The 22,628-nt window shown below is 52.6% G+C and overlaps 1 protein-coding gene across 8 annotated transcripts in view; it reads right to left on the bottom strand.

Annotated features, from left to right (window-relative positions):
* The window catches only part of ZDHHC18 (zinc finger DHHC-type palmitoyltransferase 18), a 29,165-nt gene extending 6,545 nt beyond the window's left edge, over positions 1-22,620 (bottom strand). For 4 of the 8 annotated variants that reach the window (XM_032863858.1, XM_032863860.1, XM_032863857.1 and 1 more), the window contains exons 1-7: positions 22,242-22,616; positions 17,730-17,890; positions 4,277-4,426; positions 2,721-2,858; positions 2,552-2,600; positions 1,930-2,032; positions 368-480 (exon numbers count right to left, since the gene is read on the bottom strand). In XM_032863858.1, the coding sequence (XP_032719749.1) occupies positions 368-480; positions 1,930-2,032; positions 2,552-2,600; positions 2,721-2,858; positions 4,277-4,426; positions 17,730-17,890; positions 22,242-22,558 (1,031 nt within the window). In that variant the 5' untranslated portion in view covers positions 22,559-22,616. Of the gene's footprint in view, positions 1-367; positions 481-1,929; positions 2,033-2,509; positions 2,601-2,720; positions 2,859-4,276; positions 4,427-17,729; positions 17,891-22,241 lie in introns of all 8 variants that reach the window. The other 4 variants (XM_032863855.1, XM_032863854.1, XM_032863859.1 and 1 more) reach the window with 3 other exon arrangements.
* Positions 22,621-22,628: the final 8 nt, after the last annotated feature.

The following is a 22,628-nucleotide window of genomic DNA, read 5'->3' as shown; positions in this document are numbered from 1 at the left end:
TCTTCCTGCCAGGAGGGACCATGGAGGCCATCAGCACCAGAAGGGAGGGGTTGCTCAAGGGTGGCCAAAACATTTGTTGTGGTGATCCTTGGCGAATAAGATAACCGGGATATCTAATATTCTTCTTCTTAATATTTTACACTTAATTTTTTTTCTACAATGAGCATATATGATTAACAATCACATAGAATTCTTTTATGTGACAAACACCTTGAGTGCACTCTGCAGGGGATGGTGGACAGAAGGTTTCTGTGGTGTGAGGAAAGGTCTGCTGCTTCCAGAACCTCTTTGAGAGCTGTGGACTCACAGGGCTGCCCCGCACTGGCCAGGCCAGGCCCTGCGACCTCTCTCTGGCACCCTGGCTTACCTGGGAGGTAGGGGGCCGCAGAGCACAGCACAGCAGTTGGTGATAACACTTTTATGGCTGTAGGGATTGACGGAGGCCTCACCGCCCCTCTTGCTGGACCACGAGCCTTTGATCTGCCGGCAGGAAGGAGGTCTGAGTCAGGTACCTCCTTTTGCTTCCATTTGCTTTCCATTTCCTAGAGGCTGGGAAAAACTGGTGAATTCTGAAGCCAGCTCTGGATAGATTACTGGAGGGAATGTGCCTTTAACCCGGGCTATTCAGTGAGTGTGGGGGACTGCTGGATGTGGGGTGGCCCTGGCAGAGAGGAAGAAGCCCTAATCAGAACAGAAAACAGCCCAGCCAGAGAAGTCTCCAAAGACAGCCTTCTGGGCGCAGCCTCTCTTCTCTGGCCAGCCACCCATGAGTGAAGGTCGTGCAAGGGGCCAGGGGCTCAGGCTGACCTGCCCACGAACACTGGCCCTGCCGCCGACACACTGATGACCCTGGGCAGGCCACTTCTCTGGATCTCAGTCCTCATTTGAAAAGTAGGGAACTCAGATACCATCAGTGGAGCATTCAATGAAATCCTGCCCGTCTCTAGATTCACGAAGCCAGCTATCAAAGGCCCTGGGGAGTTTAGGAACAAAGGATACCTGCTTGGCTTTAACCCAGAGTTTTCCAAACTTATTTGTCCATCACACATCATTCCACTTAACCCCTAGGAACATGCCGAAGATCTAGAGACTGCCTTGGGAGATGCTGGCTGAGGTCATTTCTGCTTGGTACCAGTCACCCAGCACACGATCCCCCAACAGGAGTGCTCAGTTTTGTTTCCCGGAATGAGAGGCTGAGGTGAAAAAATGTACTTTCTGTTGGTCACAGGCCTCTGAGCAGTATGTGATGGCGTCCTGGACACAGATGCTCTCGTTTGCTTTCTTACTGTTTGCGAGACCAGGAAGGGGATGTCAGGGCCAGCCCAGGGCTAGGCATACAGGGGGTGCTCAAACAATGCTTGCTGGTGGAGATCTGCAAGACAGCCTCACGGTTCTGTCCTCACTGTGCCCCTCAATAAGGGAGCCCCACAGATACCTTGACAACCGTCACAGCTCTTCTGGCTCTAAGGGCAGTGTGGTGGGGGCACAGCAAAGCCCAGCCTTGGCTTACGGCCATGACCCTGGCTGTGTCCCTTTCCAGCTGTGTGACCTTGGAGCAAGTCACTCAGCCATCAAACGGGAGAAAAGCATCCCTTTTCCTTCTGCCTCAGAGTTGGCAAAAGGAACCCAAAAGAACTCTGGAAACGGTCACACGCTGGCCAGTGTAATGGCTTACAGGGCAGCACTGCCTCTGGGTTAGCGAGAAAGCCCGTGCCAAGGGTCCGAGGCACGTGGGGGCCTTAGAAGCCTGCATTGGGTCTCCCAGGGCCAAGCCGTGGGCGCTGTAAGGCAACGTCTGGCGGCCTTCCGTCTCCGCCCGTGGGACCCCAGCAGCCTGAGAGTCAAGTGCACTGAGGCTGCCACAGGCCCTCACCCTGCCTCCTTCCCAGGACCCTGCCCAGGCATGGGGATGGCTCCAGCCCTACTCACGTCTTCATTAGTTGTCAGGTTGGAGGCGACGAGGTAAGTATGAAACCCTGAGAGGCCCAGGATGGACCAGATGGAGAAGAAGCAGATCACCAACTCCAGCACAGTGAGCAAGGTGGTCAAGGACCCACATGGGGACAGGGCTGGGAGCCTCCCTTGAGCCTGGGAGCTGGCCACACCCCGCCTTTCTCCCCTATCCTTCCATGAGCTATTTCCTTAGAAAGAAAGGGAGTTTGTAACCTTCCTGTCCGCTCACCACTTCTCAGCAGGATCACCTCCTGGTCCCTATGGAGGACTTGGGAGCCCCTTTAAGGGCAGGATGGGTGATGGATGGCAGAGGGAAATGAGGATTCCAGGCACCAAGAAACCCACACAGGACACAGTCCAGGGAGCTTGGTGTCTTAAGGGAAGACAGGGACTGTGGCTCCTGAGAGTTCTCGGCCACCCCAGCCCCCTGATCAGGCCACTGAGGATCAGTTCTAGCCTGGCGGGAGCAGAAGCAGCTGGGACAGCAGATTATTCTTGAGGACAAGCACTGGCTCTACACCATTCCCCTCTGTTTCCAGGAGGTGTGGGGACCCACCCCAGTAAGGGGGCCTTGTTCCCACCAGCTGACAAAGGATATCTTGCTGGTGTCTCCTTCAGAGTGGAGAGGAAGTTGCTTCCCTGAGAGCCTGGGGAAGAAAAAAACAGGACAGGGCACAGCTCAGAGAGATGATGACCACAGCCCCTTGACTTGGCCGAGCTTGCTGGCCCGCCCCTCCCTGCTCCCTCCCACCCCCAGCCCCACTCACGCAGCGTCAGGTGGGTGACCACACAGGCGAAGATGAAGGCCGTCAGGAATGAGAGGGAGAGAATAAACGCATAGAAGAAGCGGTAGTTCCGTCTCCCCACACAGTTGCCCACCCAGGGACAGTGATGGTCAAACCGTTCTGGAAAAGGGCCAGGGAAGATAGGTTAGTGTGCCTGGCCCGCAACCGGCACAGGTGTTTAGAGGCCGCCCGCCACAGCTGGGGTTTTCCTCCTCCCGACTCTCTCTACACCAGCCCACTCACAGGTCCTTGGACGCCCCCCACTTCTGGACCTTTCTGCACAGGTTCCTAGTGCCTCACATTCTCGGTCTCTTCACCTGGTTAAGCTGCATGTCTCATATCATGGATATCACGTTTCAGCTACAAAGCCACTCCCTTACGAAAGCCTCCTCTGATCCCAGACGGGGGAGGGCTCTGTTATCTGCCCCGTGACTTATTTTTTGCAGCTCTTAGCCCGTGTGTTTTCATACTTATTTATAATAAGTGGCCTGCCCAAGGACCCCTGCTCGACTGTAGACTCCATGAGGGGGCCTGTTTTGGCCTCACACTGAGCTGATCCCCAGGGTCCAGCAGTGCCTGGTACAAAGATCCACAAAAAAGTACTTGTTGCCTGGCCTATGACCCTGGCCACATGGACCAATGATCCCCGTTCCTTGTTCTAGATCTACAGGCCCAGGGAGGGGCCGGCCTACTCTGTCACTTGTGGCAGGCTGGCATGAGAGGCTCGAGCAGAGGGCTGAGCTCACACCAGCTCACTATGTCCCCAGGGGCAGCGGATCACGCCCAGACTGGTAAGGAAAGTCCTCTGTGAGAATATGAATGACAAGCCCACTGCAGGCCTCACACCAGGGCCAGCACTCTTCACAGGGGGCGGGTGGGGTGGATTCTCGGGGATGAGTAACGCTCACTGAGTCACCCTCTTCCCGCCTACCGTCATGGGTGTTCCCTGCTGTTCCGTCACTTGGGGAGTGCTGAGCTAATGTGAGGAGCTCACTGCCTAGGGACTGTGCAGAGTCACCATGGCTCAGCTTGCCTGGGTCCTCCTGCATAGCATTTCCCTTATGACAGCCTCCCAGGGGCACACCCTCAGTCCTCATCAGGGCCGCTGGGCCTCTGACGGGCACAGAGACCAGACAAAACAGCCTCTGGTTCCCCAGCAACGACTGCAGTGGTAGGTCAGGAGTTTCCGATCCTGGCTCAGCCTCTCCACCTTAAGAGCTCGAACTCTGTTCCCAGATTCTTGTCCCTCCCAGACCCTGGGAATCAGATCAAAGTCATGTGGAATCGCTGGCCCTAGGCCACGGGATAGCAAACCACTCTCTTTCTGGCAGAATCTGGGGGATTCCAGGAATCTAACGATCCTGGGCCGAAGCCAAGATACCACTGGTCATACTCTGCGCCTCTCCCTACAGCCCCTCCTCAGTCAGGGCAAATCTGGGTGCACCAGACTTCCTGCCCACCTCTGGATGATTCAGACACAGCCCCACCCCCGTGAGCGACTCCCCTGTCTCCAGGGCTCCCTGCTGCCTCCCACTTACCCACACAGTTGTCACAGACACTGCAGTGTGAGGTCCGGGGTGGCCGAAACATCTTGCAGGTGAAGCAATACTTCAACTTGACCATCTGCCCGTTGATCATCACCTCCCGGGTCCGAGGTGGTGGCCGGTATGTGGAACTGCCTGTGTTATCTGAAGATGGGAGGAGAGGAAGATGGGGGATGTTCAAGCCCAGAGCCAGGAGCGCCAGCTCGGGGGGGTGGGTAAGCCACTGTTGCCTCGCAGGGACAAGAGAAGCCTTAGGGAAAGCACTTCCTGGGAACAAGCCACTGGGATAAAATGCGGGCCCAAGGCAGGGACAGATACTAAGATCCACAACCACCTGCCGAAAGCAGCTGTGTGCCAAGCCCCATGCTAAAGCTTTACACACTGGCTCTCACAGCACTGGCTTTACACAACTTTGAGAAGGAGCCCTGGGAAGACTTAAGGATATTAGAAATTTGGGAACTATTAATTTTCCTAGCTGTCATAAAGGAATTGTGGCCATGTGGGAGGCTGTCTCTAGATTTTGAAGATACATGTTGAAGTATTTATGGATAAAGTGTCTATAATGTCTATGATTTACTATGAAATGGCTTAATAAGAATCATAAGTACAGGGGTACCTGGCTGGCTCAGTCAGAAGGGCATGTGACTCTTGATCTCAGGATTGTGAGTTCTAGCCCCATGGCAGGTATAGAGATTACTTAAAAATCTTAAAAAAAAAAAATCTTTAAAAAAATTAAAGAAAAAATAATTCTTAAGTATATGTGATACAAATAAGAGACACTAAGAACAACTATTGAATCTAGATGGTGAACATGCAGAAATTCATCGTATTTCCCACTTTACTGTATGTTTGAAATTTTTCATAATAAAAATTTTAAGAGGTAATGAAATGCAGAAATATATTGTATTCATGGGTTAAAAAACTCAGCATTAGAAAAGGATTTATTCTCCTTAAATCAACCTATACATTTACATAATGCCAGTCAAAAATCCCAGTATGTTTTTTGGGGTGGAGGGGAATGAAATTGACAAATTCAATCTAAAATTTATACAGAAATGCAAAGAACAAAGAATAGCCAAGGCATTCCTGAAGGGAAAAGCTAAAGGACCTACATCACTAGATATCAAGACTAATGATACGGGGCGCCTGGGTGGCTCAGTGGGTTAAGCCTCTGCCTTCGGCTCAGGTCATGATCCCAGGGTCCTGGGAACGAGCCCCAAATGGAGCTCTCTGCTCAGCAGGGAGCCTACTTCCTCCTCTCCCTCTGCCTGCCTCCCTGCCTACTTGTGATCTCTGTCTGTCAAATAAATAAATTAAATCTTTAAAAAAAAAAAAAAAAGAATGATACAGCACTAGTACTGAAGAAGGGCCTGGTTTGGGTGCAAGGGTGGAAATGCTGACCAGGGCGCCTGTGTGGCTCAGTGGGTTAAAGCCTCTGCCTTCAACTCAGGTCATGATCCCAGGGTCCTGGCTGGGATCGAGCCCCGCATTGAGCCCCGCATCAGACTCTCTGCTCAGCGGGGAGCCTGCTTCCTCCTCTCTCTCTCTGCCTGCCTGCCTCTCTGCCTACTTGTGATCTCTGTCAAATAAATAATAAAATCTAAAAAAAAAAAAAATGCTGATCAACAAAACAGAAAAGAGAATCCAGAAACAGACCCGACATGTAAATGATCAAGGGGTTCATGTCAACACCACAGTTACAGTGACATGAAGGAAGATGGTTTTCTCCCAACAAACAGGGCTAAGTCCACTGTGTATACACAGATGGGGAAAAATGTTTCTGTACCCCCATTTCCCACCAAATGCAAATTCAATTTCAGATTGTCATTCCAAATGCAAAAGTTCTGGATTAAAAATAATAAGAGAACAACTTCATGACTCTGGAGTAGACAAAGATTTCTGAAACTAGGGGCAAATCATAAAAGAGCGATTTGATATAATTGCACTACGTCGAAATTAAGATCTTGTGTTTGGGGCACCTGGCTGGCTCAATTGGTGGAGAGTACAATACTTGATCTCGGGGTTGTGAGTTCAAGCCCTGTGTTGGGTGTAGAGATTACATTAAAAAAAAAAAAAAAAAAAAAAGAACTTCTCTACAGGATGCCTGGGTGGCTCAGTCTTTAAGTGTCTGCCTTCAGTTCAGGTCATGATCCCAGGGCCCTGGGAGCGAGTCCCACATCGGGCTCCTTGCAGGGAGCCAGCCTGCTTGTGTGCACGCACTCTCTCTCTGACAAATAAATAAAATATTAAAAAAAAAAAAAAAAGAACTTCCATTCATCTTAAAGAAGATTTGATTGAAAGAATGAAAAAGTGACCTTCAGAGGAGAATCATATTTACAATATGCTTATCTGACCATGGACAAAGGATTTGTAACCAGAATATAAAAGAATTCCTATAAGTCAGTGAGAAAGAGCTCAGAATACTCAATTCAAATGTGCACAAAAGATTCAAACAAGCATTTTATAAAAGAAGCTATCCAATGGCTAAGAAGCATTTGAAAAGGTGTTCATGCTCATTAGTCATCAGAGACATGCAAATAAAAAACATCATATGTTTTTTATACACATGTACCAGAATGTCTACAATGAAAGAAAAACATTTAAAAATCAAGTATTGGCAAAAATGTAAAGCAACTAGAAATCTCATATAACCACTTTGGAAACCTATTTGGCATCAACCACTGAAATTCAACATAGGCATCCCCAGCAAGTCCACTCTGAGGTATCTCCCCAACAGGAAATGTGCATGATTTTTTTTTTTAAAGAAATTTGTAAGTACACTCTATGCCCAATGTGTGGCTCAAACTCACAGCCTCAACATCAAGAATTGCGTGCCCTGAGCCAGCCAGGCACCCTGAAATGTGCATGATTTGATGTGCCCCAAAAGATGTGCAGGGATGTTCACAGCAACGCTCCCATAACAGCCAAAACCTGGACCTATCCAGAGGCCCATCAATAGTGGAAGAGATTAACAAAATGTAGTATATTCACACAACAGAGTTCTAGACAGCAAAGAATGAACGATCGTCAACCACACAGAGAATACTTACGTATCTCATAAATGTTGTGTAAAGTGAAGAAAACACACACGTAAGAACACAAAATGTTCAAAAACAACTGAAAGTAATCTACAGTGGTAGAAGTCAGAATCACGGTCACTCCTGGAGGGGCAATACTGACCAGAAAGAGGAACAAGGGGGCTTGTGGGACACCACTCATACAGTGCTTCTCGATCTGGGTGCCGATTACATGGGTGTGTTCCGTTTGTGAACATTCAACAGACAGAACACTTGGGATTTGTACACGTCTTGTAAGCCCAGTACACTTTAGGGAAAACGTATCAAAAAGAAAGGTTTAAGTAACTTGTCTGACGTCACAAAGCTCAGATGCTGGCGATCAGGAATCCAAACCCTGTTCCGCCATAGGCAAAAGCCCACAATTCTACCCACTGAGCCTCTTGGTCCCCCAGGCCTCAAAGGACCAAAGTCCTCAAAGCAGTGGCTCCTTCCTGTACAGAATTTTGAGAGTCCATGAGGCTGCCCGTGATCCCGAGCCCTTAGCAACGCTCCCAGCCGCTGCTTCCACCGGATCCACTCCCCAGATGGTACCTCCAGTTTGGCCACGTGCCTCCAACGCTAACTTACGCTCGGGGGCCTACCAGGTGCCAGGCACTATTCCAGGCACTTGGCACGCATCAGTGAAGCAAACGGATTTGGGTCTCACATTCCAGTTACCAAACAGACTCTTGCTAGGCTGCTTGCCATCCCCCCAACCACCGCATGTCTAAAATGGAGCTAAACACCCGAATATTTCTTCTTTAAATCCGGTGGCAGGGTAAAGGGCAGGGGGTGTGAGGATGGTGGACACACTCTGAAAGCTGGTTTTGCTTCTCCCTGGTTATGTGACATGCTGAAGTCAAAGGAATGTCTCTGAGCCTCGGTTTTCTCACCTGTAAAATGGAAGCAACGGGTAGAATGGAGCGTGCATCCTGGCCTCACCTCTTACTGGCTGCGTTTCTCCTAATGATATCATTTGCTAGATGTCTGACCTGGCCAATCATTTACTCTCTCTGTGCCTGTTTCTTTGATCACTGAAATGGGGGTAATAGTAGTACCCCCGGGGCGCCTGGGTGGCTTCAGTGGGTTAAAGCCTCTGCCTTCGGCTCAGGTCATGATCCCAGGGTCCTGGGATCGAGCCCCGCATCAGGCTCTCTGCTCAGCGGGGAGCCTGCTTCCCCCTCTCTCTCTGCCTGCCTCTCTGCCTACTTGTGATCTCTCTCTCTGTCAAATAAATAAATAAAATCTTAAAAAACAAAATAGTAGCCCCATCGTAGGGTTGTTGTGAGGGTTAAATTCGTTAATATACAGGAAGTAGCACAAAGCAAAGACTCACGAAGTAGACAGAATTACGAAGAGAAAGGAAGGAAGATGCAGCGCTTCACTGAGCACCTACTACGTGCTAAGCACGGTGCATAGTGTCTCCTTGAGCACTGAGAATGTCCCAGGAGCTAAGGCTATCATTACCCCCTCCAGGTTACAGTTAAGGAGACCTTTCAGTGAGGCGAAGTGCATACTTGAGGCCACTCCTAGCTAGGAAGTTGGAAGAACCAGGATGTGAACCCAAGTTTCCAAAACTTGGGTTGGAGCTCTTTTTGTACATTAAAAAAAAAGATTTTATTTATTTATTTGACACAGAGATCACAAGTAGGCAGATAGGCAGGCAGAGAGAGAGAGGGAAGCTGGCTCCCCGCTGAGCAGAGAGCCTGATGCGGGGCTCGATCCCAGGACCCTGGGATCATGACCTGAGCCGAAGGCAGAGGCTTTAACCCACTGAGCCACCCAGGTGCCCCTTTTTTGTACATTTTTTTTTAAAGATTTTATTTATTTATCTGACAGAGAGAGATCACAAGCAGGCAGAGGCAGACAGAGAGAGAGGAGGAAGCAGGCTCCCTGCTGAGCAGAGAGCCCAATGCGGGGCTCGATCCCAGGATCCTGAGATCATGACCCGAGCCGAAGGCAGCGGCTTAACCCATTGAGCCACCCAGGCCCCCTTTTTGTACATTTTTAAAGTGTCACAGTAAGTGTTATATAATCCTGCCTGGTTCCTTATTTCTGCACGAGCCAAGAGCTGGAAAGAACCTCAAAGAACATATAACACAGTTCCTAGCACAGAGTGGACACTTGATAATGTCCCTTCACTGCCTGCCTCTCTTCTAACCCCTTCAGTTCACAAATGAGAAAACAGGACCAGAGAGGTTAGTGAAGTTGCCCAAGGTCACAGAGCCAGTGAGGGGCAGAGACAGGGAAACTCTGTTTGGAGACCCTTTGCAGACCGTTCCTTCTCCCTTACCCCTTCCTGGCCAGTCGCTAGGTCTCGTCAAGATCTTCCTTCATAGTCTTTCACTCTCCTCCCAATGCCCAAACCCAGGCCAGGCCCTTATCACCAAACAGCTTCCCCAGAAGGCTCCCTGCTTCTAGCCCCTCTGCCTTCAACCCCCCTTGCACACACCACATTTCTCTAAATTACCCCTTTTGCGTTACAAGCCTTCAATGGCCTCCCACAGAAAGGACAACTTCCTGTCGTGACACTATGGCCCTCCACAGTTGGGCCCGACCTCTGCTCCTGGCTTTTCTCCCACTGCTCTTCTCCCTGAGTCCCTGCAGCCTTGGCTTCCTACCCCTCTTCCAACCAATCCCTGGCCCCTGCCTGCTCCTTGTTCACCAGGACTCTCCTGGTCCCTGTCCAGTCTTCCAGCAGCTTCTCTGAGCACTGCTGCCGTGGGAGCTCTTGTGCCTGGCACAAAGCGCCTGCACCCTGCGGGGCTGTGATCGGACAGCAGTGTGTGGTGCTGTCTCACCACCTAGACAGCACACCCCCTGAGGGCAGGGATGAATTCACTGGCCCTCCCGGGCCTGTGAACCATGAAAGAGCCGGCACAGAGGAGAGAACAGGCGCTCTGGACTTAGGCAGGCCTAGGGTTCAAATCCTGACCCTTCCATTCATGAGCTAGTGCCATGAGGGAAGTTTGAGGGAAGTTTCTGGACCTCTGTGAGCCTGTGGAAGCAACTGAAAAAGCAGATAAGTAACTGCCTAGAAGGCTTACGGAGGGATCAGAAACAGCACCTGGAAAGGAACCGGCACTTGGTGAGTATTTACTAACAGCTGTCCTCAGAGGGGTCACAAGAGACGGGCTCCGGAGTCTGCAAAACTAGGTTTGGATCATGATTTTGCTACCCACTTGCTACCAAAGGAAGTCCCTTCACCTCCTGGAGCCTCGGTTTCCTCATCCATAAAATGGAGAGAAGACCATCTCTGTCTCACAGGGCCGTGATGAGTGCTCAGTGAGACGGCACAGGACAGCCCTGAGCCCGGCGCTAGAGTCACAGTCCTGCCACACAGTTCATGCAGGGACACTCGAGCATGCAGCATTCTCCAGCTCTTTTCAAAACTCCTGATGCTACTCCAGACCCAACCTGTAACCCCACCCCATGGGCCCCAGGTCCAACTCCCATCCCTGCCCACGGCTGGCTTCCAGGCTCGGACACAAGATCTGGAGCCGGACAGACACGTGGCCCAACCACAGTCAGCGACGTGAGGTGGGTCAAGCGGCTTCTCTGCGCCCTCAACTGCTAAAAAAGAAAACGGGACATCATCAAACTTGCCTCCTAGTGCTGTGAAGGAAGACAAAGCAAGAACTCAGCAAGGGAGCTTATTAGCAAAACATCTAGCACCGGGTCAAAGCTAAATGAACACGAGCCATTATTATTATCATTCTTTCTGTGAAAAAACTTATATTCCAAACAACTTATTTACCAAACTTCAGAACCCAGCTCATCTGTGAGTGAAGGGCAGCCACAGACCCACCTGAAGAAAGAGGAGAAAATTTCCTGGAATCCTCACTGGGTTCCCACACAGCCCTCAGGCAGGGAGGGGACTCTGACCAGCATATTGTGGCCTCCCGGGCCAAGCTTCCTCCTCTTGAGAACTCCGAGAAAGAGGAAGTGAAACTTTGCACACCCAACTTCCTTGGGCTGCTAATAGTGGGGTGGGGGGGGAGAGAAAGTGTCCCCCTGGAGCAAGGGAGGCCCCAGATGCACTCACCAATTTGGGCTAAAGGAGGCTTTGCAGGGATGCCACTGTGGAGACAGGCCCCCACCTGGGAAGAAGGCAAGCCACTGTCCCACTGTTTATTCTCAGGCCAGACCAGGCGGACCCAGGACATGGGTCTCATCACCACCCGGCCTCCACCCCAGACCCCGCCTCCGCCTCAGACCCCGCCTCCACGCACTCCTGCCAGCAGCCCGTCCCCTTGCTCTTGACCACAAGGCTCAGCCTCTTAAATTTCCATAGAGAAAAGCAATTTTCAAAGAACACTGATATGCCCAGATGCTCTGGGCTGGGCAAGGGGGTCTGTACCCACATGTTACAGATGAGGAAACGGACTGCGCTTTATTATGTATTAGGTGGGGCTGGAATTAGAATCCTCGTCCTCCAAACATTCTCTCAAACACTACCAACTACTATGTCACGATAGTATACAAGGCCTGGGTGGCAGGTGAGGGGAGAAGAGGCAAATACACGTAGATAAGTCAAATATGGTTCCTTTAAAAAAATTTTTTAAGGGGCTCCTGGCTGGCTCAGTCAGTACAACACACAACTCTGGATCTCAGGGTTTTAAGTGTGAGCCCCACACTGGGTGTAGAGAGATTACTTCAAATCAAATCAAATTAAGTCAAATTTTGGGGCTCCTGGGTGGCTCAGTTGGTTGAGCATCTGACTCTTGATCTCAGCTTGGGTTTTTTTTTTTTTAAAGATTTTATTTTTTTATTTACTTATTTGACAGAGACTCAGTGAGAGAGGGAACACAAGCAAGGGGACTGGGAGACGGAGAAGCAAGCATCCTGTCAAGCAGGGAGCCCGATGCAGGGCTCAACCCCAGGACCCTGGGATCATGACCTGAGCCGAAGGTAGAGGCTTAACAGCTGAGCCACCCGGGTCCCCTACAAGCTCAGGTCTTGATCTCAAGGTTATGAGTTCAAGCCCTGCTTTGAGCTCCATGGCACGGAGCCCATTAAAACAAAAAACAAAAAACAGAGAACAAAAACCTTGAAAAATAAATTTATAAAAAAATGAAATTTAAACATAAATTTAAAATAAAAATTAGGAGAAAATGGGTGGGGGAGGTATGTTTGGCTGGCTGTCAGTAGAGTATCCGGCTCTTGATCTCAGGGATATGAGTTCAAGCCCCAGGTTGGGCCTCGTGCTTCCTTTAAACTAGACAAAAAAACCACCTTTGCTTTGTTCACCCAGTCTAGAGAATATTTGTTGAAGAAAAGAAAGAAGAATGGTGAGAGATGGTATCTCTGCCAGAAAGGAATCTAAGATCTTCTCCAAGGCTTTCTGCCTTGGGCTTTGTCCCAAGAAGTAAAAAGGCCCTTTCACGCCAGCAAGGCCTTCCTGCTGCCTTGCAGGTGGGACTCGAAAGCCCCTGGGGATGTGGTCAGGAGGGGCAAAGCTCCTCCTCACTGAACACCTGTGAGAAGCCAATGACTTGCTCTGAAAGCTTCCCCCTCACCCAGGGGCATGCAATGGGTCTCCCCACCCCAACTGCAGCCAGTGGAGGGGGGGTAGGCCGGCATTCTGCAGTCAGAGCCTGATGGCTGGCTCTGTGACGGAAGCCCTGGGGCTGGCAGGGACCCCGGCAGCTGGCACGAGCTACTGAGCAGACTTTAGCGAAGGAAGGTTGGGATTGACACCTGCTTTGCTGGGTCCTGACAATTGGCATTCCATTGCCCCCACCTGTGTAAGAAACACATGCAGGGCTGTGGTCCCCCAGCTTCAGGTCAGCTACAGTGCCCAGGCCGTGGGTCCCTGTAACCCCCGCCTGACCGTTTCTGTTCACTCCAGAGGTTTACGGAACGCCCACCACCTACCTGCCGCTGAGGGACAGGCTGGAGGACACAAGAGCTTGGCCGGAGGGCAGAGGGAGCGGGTAAAGTGAGTAATTACGGAGTTGGCGTGAGAGGCCCAGTTGAGTCAAGTCCGGTAACTCTGGGGCCAGTCTGATCTCATTGTGAAACCTGGCCTGGCCACTTGCTGGCTTGTGACTTTGAGGAAGCTGCCTAGCCTCTCTGAGCCTCAGTTCCTCACTGGGTAATAACCCTATCAGACTTGGGAGATAGTGATGTGAATGACAGATGAAAAGCTCGTGGATTAATGGTATTACTGGTGTCTATACTGGATACCAGGGGTGGGGACAGGAGGCGGTATTCAAGGAAGCAACAAAAGGGGAAGCCCAGTTAAGCCGGATCAGGAGGAATGACCCGGCGGGCTCACCGGGGAGAGAGGGCAGGGGGGCTGCGTGAACACGGGTATGGACTTCGCCAGTCTGGCTGGGGGGTCCTGGGGGGAGGGGCAGGTAGACTGAGGTTGGCCTTGAGCCTGGGGCTCGTTTTCCAGAAGGTGGAAGATGATTTGTTTCCTGGCCACAGCACACGTAACACTGATTCACGTGAACAGAAAGTTATTCCCTTTTCAATTTTCTTTCAAGCCTGTGACTCCATCAAGGGGAAAACTATTGACTTCTATTACGTCAGAGCTGTGATCAGGCCTTATTTCTGCAGGCAACTGTAACCACCAAGAATTCTGTAACATTGTTATGTTTGGTTTTTATGATTATGTTCTATTCGGAGTAAGAGGCTCTCTGCTTACAAGGGTGATATAAATTTTCCTTGTTAAGATACATTTAAACACAAGCCCCTTATTAAACACATGTCCCTTAAAGGAAAATACTGAGGAAATGAAGGTACAAGATGAGAGGCAAAAAGGGCAAAAATCATAAAGGCTGGACCCAAATGCCCAAACTTCAGGAAATGCTGCTGAGGCCTCAAGGGAGTCACCCAAACTCTAAGCCAGGGAGGGCTGGAGCCAAATGTGGGTCTTGGAGAGACAACTGTGATGCAGGGAGAAGCCAGGTGCTGGGGCCTGGTCGGCAGAGCCAGTCCAGCAAGCAAATGAGGCAGGTCTGCCCTACGGCAGTGGGCTTCAGAAGGACCTGAGGGAGAAACTTTGGCACAGATGGGCTGCCTCTGTGACCTGCTGGGTGGTGGTGGAGGGAGAGGCAGACTTTATGCATGTTCTGTGAGCTGTAAACGTGTCTAGGTCAGTGTCTGTTACTCCAATTTGGAGTAACGTCTCCCTTCAGACTGGGAACCTCTTGTGGGCAATGTTAGCTTACCTCTTTTCCAACTTTCCAGAGCACGTGGACTCTGTATGGCCCTGTAGGGTGACCCAGCTGCATGGCTCGCCAGCTGACAAGTCAAGGTCTCAGACCAGGGTGACCAACCGCCCTGGTCTGCCTATGACTGAGGGGTTTCCCAGGACACAAGGCTGGGAGGAGCTGGTCAGCCCACCTCAGACAGTCTTTGCAGGGTGGCAGCCTTGGGCTAGAGCCTGTTGGGCTGGCGTTGCTGGTCTATGGGGCCAAAGAGAGAAGCCCACAATTTGCACGGGCCCCGGTAATCCTCAGCTCACGTTTGCATGAACAGCACCATCCGCCTCAGAGCTGGTCCCCAACCTTCTCAAAAAGGCTTAGTGACCTTATTCCTCTTTGAGAAAATAGATTTCATCCTGATTAGACATCTCCTGGCCCACCCCCCTCAAATCTGGCTCCTGTTCAAGTTTCAGAGTTCAAAGGCCTCAAAGATGTCACTTTCCAGGCTTGGCAGCTGTTCTCAAAGGAAAGTCTCCAACCCTGACATTTAGGGCCCCACGTGACTATTTCCACTCCATTCCCCAACCAGAACTTCTCTAATTCTCTGAAGTGTTCCTCCTGTTCCAGCCAACAGGGCCTTCTCGGGGTTCCATGCCTGTCCCTGCTCCTGCCTGCTCTGCCTTCTTCTCCTCTGGTCCGTCTGCCTGGAGGGCTCCCTTCACATATATTCCCATGCCTGAATTCCACCCAAACTTTAAGCTTTGACCAAGGCGTCTCTCCGTGAAGCCTCTCGGTATCCTCCAGGCCGGAGATACTCCTGGTTTCTCCGATCCTCTTCCAAAGCCTAATCTCACCTGGAGCAGCTGGTCACAACTGCAGGTGTGGTCACACCTTGTGGACACTGGCAGGTGGTCATACATCACTTTGGACAGAGCTAGCCTAGAAACCACCAGAAGGCAGGGTCCACGCCAGATTTGTTTTCGGCCTCTCACCTCCTTCCCCTGTGCTCAGGAGTCAGCATATAGAATTAACACATACAGGATTAAAGCCATAATGCCTACTTGGGAGAAGTTCCAACTATCTCTCCATCAGTCACCTGGGGACATCGAGGAGGGCCTCTACAGAGGCTCATCCATTCAGCCAACATCCCTGGACCCTCCAAGCGGCCGACTAGGTGAACAAGACCCGGGAGAGGCTGCTGGGCCTACCCAACAACTTTGTAACAATCACCATGCAAGGTGGCAGGGCCAAGAAAAGAAGGACAAGGAGCTCTAGGAATGTGTCACGTAAGGTCTGGCCCATCTGAGGTCATGAAAGCGTCTCAGAGTACAGAATACCTGGGTTGAGACATAAGAATGAAGACAGCATGGCCCCCAAAGACTGGAGATGTGTCCCTGAGGCCATCTCAGAAGAGAAAGCAAGGGGTTTGGGAGTCAAGGCACACGGTCCGTCTCCGTGCGTCCACTCCCTGGCCGTGTGCCAGCTTGCCTCAGTTTCTGCATCAGCACAGCGGGGCTGCTGGGAGGATTTGTGGGGATAATGGATGGGAAGCACTCGGTACAGGGTCAAGCGCTCCCCACACATGGGGATTACAGCTGTCATTATCACCCACACCGCTCACAGCAGGCCAGAGCATTCCAGGTGGCCAGATATCCAAGCTCAGGCTGAGCCGGAGCATAATCCTGCCCCAGGATGAGCCCCGACCTGGAGGGAGGAGAAACGGGCTGCCGCTGGGCAGCAGGGCCTCCCCTGCTGTCAGGTGGACTGCTCAGGTCAGACTGGCGGATTCGGAAGGAGCAGAGTCAGGTCTCGGCAGCCAAGTGGTAAGGAGCCTAGGGGTAAAAGAGGGGGAGGAAGCTGGTGCAGGCGGAGGAAGACAGCGGCGACCTGGGGTGTGGCCAAGGACAGGCCTAGACAGAGGAATGAGAGGAAGAACAAAAAGCAAGAGAACCTCCTTCCCCTTCCTGCCCACCCTCCCGAGTTGCTCTAGGGAACCAGCAGAACAACTTCCAGGGATGGATGCCTCAGACTCTTGACATCTATAGGCTACCGGGTCTCTTCAAGGCCAGTTAGATGCTTAAAAGCCTGTCTGGAAGCCACCCTGTTAGGGGAAGGAACTGACCGCAGACCGGAAAGCCCTGAGGTGTGTAAACAGCCATGTCACTTCTCCCCAGGAAGGAGCTGGGGTGCAGCAAGCCAAGACGAAAGTCCTGGCCCCAGCACCCAGCCTCCCAGGGGGACTCGCACGGGTCTGGGAGGAATCGAGGGCTGTCTGGGTGCCTGGGAGCATGGGTTCTCTCTAGGACACCGGCCCTCCTGTTGTTCCTTAAACACATCAGCTTGTCCACTGCTCCAGGCTTCATTTTCACTGTTTCCGGACTGCGTATTACTGGCTCCCATCACACCATTCAGGGCTCCTCTCAAGTACCACCTCCTCCTAGAAGCTTTCCCAGATCGCCTACTCTAAATGAGCCCACTCCCTACACCAGATACCTCCAGATACCCACGCAGCTCAGTCCCTCATCTTTTCAAATCTTGTTCAGAAGTCACCTCCTTCACAGAGCCTTCCCTGATCATATTTAAAACCATATACCTTCCCCCCAGCTCTCATCCTTCCTCTCTGCTTTTCTCTTTGACATCCTAGATGTTTAACTGTTAACTGTCCTTCTCCTGCTGGAACATCAGCTCCAAGAGGGCAGGGGATTACTGTCCTCTATTTGTTCACTGCCGTATCATCAGCATCTGGAAGAGGGCCTGGCTCGTAAATGGGGTTCAACCGATGTCTGCTGAGAGAATGATTAAGTACACAAATGTTTAAGGGCAGAGATTCGGGTCAGACTGCATGAGATCTCATCCCAGCTCCTCCACCTACTGGGTGATCTTGGGCCGCCTACTTGACTCCTGTGAGACTCAGTGTAATAGTAGAAAGGGACTAACAACAGTCCTTGTCTTATGGGATCACTGAGGGATTCAATAAGATCATGCATGTAGACAGGTGGAGAGCCCGCCCGGCCCCCGTGAGCACGCAGCACTAAGCTGGTGGCCACCGCAGCCTGCACTTGCCAGCGTCTCTTGCTTAGTTGCTCACTGGTTTAGCACGGGTTTCCACTCTGGGGTCAGCTCCAGCCTCCCTTACTGACTACCATGCCCTCAGTCTCTGGCAAGGTGCGGGAAGAAAAACTCAGGCCTCCTCTCAAATCAAGGAGTGAGGAGCTGGGAGAGTCGGAGGCTCACCGATCTGTTTCTCCAGGGCGGCTGCCTCACAGACGGTGGCCCGGGGCAGGATCCCAGGGTCGGTGAAACTTGTCTGCAGCAGGCAGCTCATGACGAAGAAGAAGAGGATGGCGGCGATGATGGGGATGGCAAGGGTCAGCTGGCGGGCCAGGAAGGGACAGCTAGAGAGAGAGAGGGAGAGAGAAATGAGCAGATACCCAGAGGGCTCCGTGGGACACAGGGTTACAGCACCTGGCAAGGTGTCGGCATCCCAGAAACACCACCTCTCTGCAGAGAGCCATCCCGGAAGATGACATCTCCTGCACCACGTCTGTGTAGAGAGCCATCCAGGAAGAAAGACAGCTCTTAGGCCAGTACCTAGAGCAGACATCACTAATTGATCCTTGCACTTTCCCTCTGAGCCTCATGCTCTTCTGAGCAGACATGAGCAATAGATCCCAGCACTTTTTTTTTTTTTTTTTTTAATTGAACTAAGAGAGGGGATCTAGATCCCAGCACCCTTAACCCCTGCACTTAGCTGCAGTCTCGGAATCCTTCTAAACACAAAGCTTCAGGCAGCCACTACCAACTCACTTGAGTTGACCATCCATGACAATGTTCACTCACTCACTCACTCCACAAATATTTAGCAAGGTCCTCCATATGCCAGGCAACACCTTCCCCAAACAGCAGTGAGCAAGAGCATTGTTCCCCACCCCCCATGAGGCTCTGGGCTCCTGGGGAAAAGAGACCTGTGAACGGAGAGGAGCCACACAGGACCGTGTGTGCTAACATGGGGAAAAGGAAAACAGCTGAACAGTCAGGAAAGCCTGGCTGAAGGAGCTCATGCCTAAGCTAAAATCTGAGGAATGGGAAGGGTCAGTGAGGGGAAGGGGGTTAGGATGAAGAGCGTGGTCCAGGCACTGCCACTGTCCTCCAAGGGCTGGCATCCCAGGTCGGCGTGTTCAGGTCCCCGAGCCTAGCTGGTTTGGAGAACAGCCTGTGCACAAGCTGACTTTGAGGCCTGCCCACACGATTAACCGCTGTCCTCTGCTGTCCTCCCTCCCAAAGCGAAAGTGGCACCTGACGGGGTGAGGGCCTGCTACTCAGGAAATGATAGGCTGCTGGGAGGCCAGATTCAGCCAAGGAGCTGGAACAGCTGCGGAAAGCAGATGTGTGGACATCTGCACGCTCTTTCCAGAGCCTCCCCTGCCAGAGGCTCTAGCCTCCAGAGACGCCCTTCCCTTGAAGAGCAGAGACTGCCAAGATCAAGAACTCCAATGACGGGGCACCTGGGTGGCTCAGTGGGTTAAAGCCTCTGCCTTCCACTCAGGTCATGATCCCAGGGTTCTGGGATCGAGCCCCGCATCGAGCTCTCTGCTCAGCAGGGAGCCTGCTTCCCCCTCTCTCTCTGCCTGTCTCTCTGCCTACCTGTGATCTCTGTCTGTCAAATAAATAAATAAAATCTTAAAAAAAAAAAAAAAAAGAACTCTAATGGCACCACACATTCTGCTCCAAACACCTGAGTGGTCCTTGGGTCTGAGCCTCAAACAAAGCTGGGCCCTCTGTGTCACCCACATCACAATCGACCAGTTTATAGAAAGCCAGGTTCTTTAGGGGATGGAGACTTACAGTCTGAGACTTGTAGAACCCTCAGAAACACCAAGTCCTGGCTCCCTGATTTTACAGAGGAGGACTCTGAGGCCCACAGCCACATCCAAGGTTATCTAGCCAGCCAACAACAGGACTGGGGCCTCTGGGCCCTCAGCAAATACTCTGCATTCATTCAACAAGTATTTCCTCTACTGAGTGTCTACTACACACCAGGTCTGTTCCTGGCACTGAAGACACAACAGTGAGGAGAAAGAAGTCCTGCTGTGGTGAAGAGACAGGCAACAAATTGGCAGAAAGTATACACGTAGTATGTTCAGATGGTGGCAAGTGCTTCCAGAGAATCAGCAGTCAGGGAAGAGGGATAGGGGGGAGGGGAGTAGTTTGTTATGTTACAGGGACAGTCAGGGAAGGAGGGAAGAGAAGTGAGGGAATGAGCCACTGACACTATCTAAAGAAAGCCTATACCAATCAGTGCAAAGGCCCTGAGGCAGGAATGTGCAAGGAGGCCAATGTGCCTGAAGGAGGATGGGGGGGAGGGCAGGGAAGTGGGAGGAGAGGGACAGAGAGGAAGCCCATTATCAGGGCTCTGGCTCTTATTCGGGAGCCATAGAGGATTCCAGGAGGTGACTAGGATCTGACTTAGAATTAAAGGGGTGCTTTGGCCTCCGTGTGGTGTGGGAAGTGCAGCAGAAGGCAGGCACCCTGCTGTCAGCCCTGTGCAATAAGCTACCAAATCAAACAATGAAGCAAAACCATTCTCAGCAAGAAAAGCCCATCTCCCTTTCCCCCAGAGCAATGCAAGAATGTGGGCTTGCTCACATTGTTCCCTCGTGCCAGGTCTCTACCGAGGTTTCACTCCAGTTCAGACCCAGGGGTGCTCTCAGCCCAAACCCAAACCCTTCTGCCAACTCCACCAGCCCAAGTGAGGAAGAGCAGAGACAAGGCGAGATGATTCACAAGCCCTCCCCAAACCCAGAAGTCCTCCTTTCTCCCTTCTCTGGGGGACAAATCTGTCACCAGCCAAGATACCCATGCAGCCCAGAGAAGATCCCATTTCTAAACTCACTGAACCCCACGCTGCAGGGTCACAGGGGTCAACTTCCTCCTGCCCAGGCTGCAGCCCCAGGAATACTGGAAAAGGAACTCTAAAAAAACACTCATGCGGGTCAGCCCAGTGAGATGGATCCGAAACTCAGCTCAGGGAACATGCTGGAGGCTGGGGGCTCCCCAGGGCTTCCGCTTGCTATATTATCCTGGAACTTGTTATCCACCCTGACTCACAAAGCAAGGGGCAAAGGGAGAAGCTAATTCATACAAAGTTCTCATCGTGCTTCAAGGGGAAACCCAAGGTTGCAGATACATGATCTGGCAGCTGGAAAGGGTCTCTGGGGGTGATGTCTTGTGGTAGTCTTAGTGTGGCCACAGGCCCTTAGGAAGTGCTTTATGTTGAAGACAACAGCTAACAGCAGCAGCCAGCATGAAGTACTTGTTCCTGGTCAAAAGCTTACACACATCACCTTGTGCCATACTCATGACGACCTATTATCAACCCCATTATAGATGAGGCCACTGGGGCTCATGAGGTGGAAGGACTGCCCCGAGGTCACGCAGTCTGCAGATGGGGTGTGGTGGGGCTGGGACTGGAACCAGGCCCACTGGCTCCAGAGATGGAGCTGCTCATCACACTGCAGCTAAGGAAGACCACAAAAGATGGAGAGAACAAGGAAGGGAAGTGTGAGTGTGTGTTCAAAGACTCACACAGCAGACGGCTCAAGCTAGAGACCAAGTTTCCCAAGCTGGAAAACTTCCGACACAAAAATGTGACCCTGGAGAGTGACAAGCATCCCCTCCTCCAACCAGAAAATGGAGATACTGTGTGGGCCAATCCTGGGTCACTGGGGATCAAAAGCCCCCACGGGGGCATATAAGACCTGTCACACCAAAGCACTCTGGACTCTGGAGAAGAAACAAGGCCCTGCAGCTGTTCCTGCTGTGGGACAGGCTGGGGGTATGCTCCAGAATGTTTGAGAAGGCAAAGAAAACCAGGAGGTCAGAGGTGGGGGGTGGCAGGCGCTTGGCAGAGTCGGAGGGAAGGCTGGGAAGGGCTGAGGATGCTAAGGAAGGTGCTGGAGAGGGGAGGGAGGCCTGAGAGGCCCAGAGCTGTTTGGGAAGATTGCCTGAGGGCCTAGAGGGAAAAAGACTGAGGGGAAAGGGAAGGGGAAAGGTGTGAGCATAGAGAGATAACAGGGGACCACAGACAGCGCCCGAAGGCACCTAGATTTGTGATGGGGAATATAAAGCCAAAGGACACGGAAGAAATTCAGAAGTTGTCTGGAAGGGCCAGAAAACAAAGCCACCTGGAGGGGTCGGAAAGAAGGGGTGCACAAGAGATGGCCCAAGGAAGAGGTGAGGGAGAGGTGAGGGCAAGGAGGTCCAGGAGGCCTGAGCCAGGCTCTGAGAGGGCACAGAGGATGGGGCTGTGGAGGGATATGGGAGGGTGGTGCTCCCGGCAGAGGCTGGCAAAGGCAGGGTGCCAGGAAAAGGCAGGTTAGAATGGGGGGGGTGGCCAGAGGCTGGGGCATCCAGATGGGCGAGGGAGGATGGAGAGGTGTGGGGGTAGGTGGAGAGGGCCCAGGAGGGCAGAGGAGAGACAGATATGCAAGGGGACTGGGAAGGCCTGGGGGTAGATCCTGAGCGGAGGGCGCAGGCCCCGGAGGAGCTGGGAGGGGAAGGTGGCTGGCAGGTGCAGGGAAGGGTGGAGCCCCCGGGGATGTGGGAGAGGGCCGGGGGCCCAGAGGGGGCCTAGAGGGGCTGGCGTGCCCACGCAGGAGCTGGGCAGGAGGGGTGCGCGGCAGGGGGCTGAAGGGGACCGGAGGGGTCGGGGCTTCCGAAGGGGCGGGGCCGGGGCGCCGGACTCACTCGAAGACGAAGAAGAGGACGGTGGTGGTGAGGATGAGCAGCAGCGTGAGCGCGAAGACGCCGCCGTGGCCGGCCAGCATAAGGCGGCCGCCGCAGTAGAAGCGGTTGCGGCCCGGGAACACCTCCCACTTGCGCCGCGGGCGGCGGCCGATGCTCCCGCTGCCGCTGCCACTGCTGCTCCAGCGCGGCGCGGCGGCGGGCGGCTGGGGCCCGGGGCCCGGGCCGGGGGGCGCGGCGGGGCCGGGGCGGCGCGCCCCAGGAGAGGCGGGCGGCGGGGCGGCCCCGGGGCTGATCTGCTGGTACTCGCAGTCCTTCATGCGGCCGGCCGCGGGCCTCGCCTCGGAGCCCCGCGGGCCGGCCGGGCCGCACCAGGACCGGGGCCGAGCG

Source organism: Lontra canadensis, unplaced genomic scaffold, assembly GCF_010015895.1.
Source record: "Lontra canadensis isolate GAN:19392208 unplaced genomic scaffold, GSC_riverotter_1.0 scaffold25, whole genome shotgun sequence".
NCBI lineage: Eukaryota > Metazoa > Chordata > Mammalia > Carnivora > Mustelidae > Lontra > Lontra canadensis.
The sequence above is the reverse complement of the archived record's forward strand: the minus strand, read 5'-3'. Positions and strand labels throughout refer to the sequence as shown.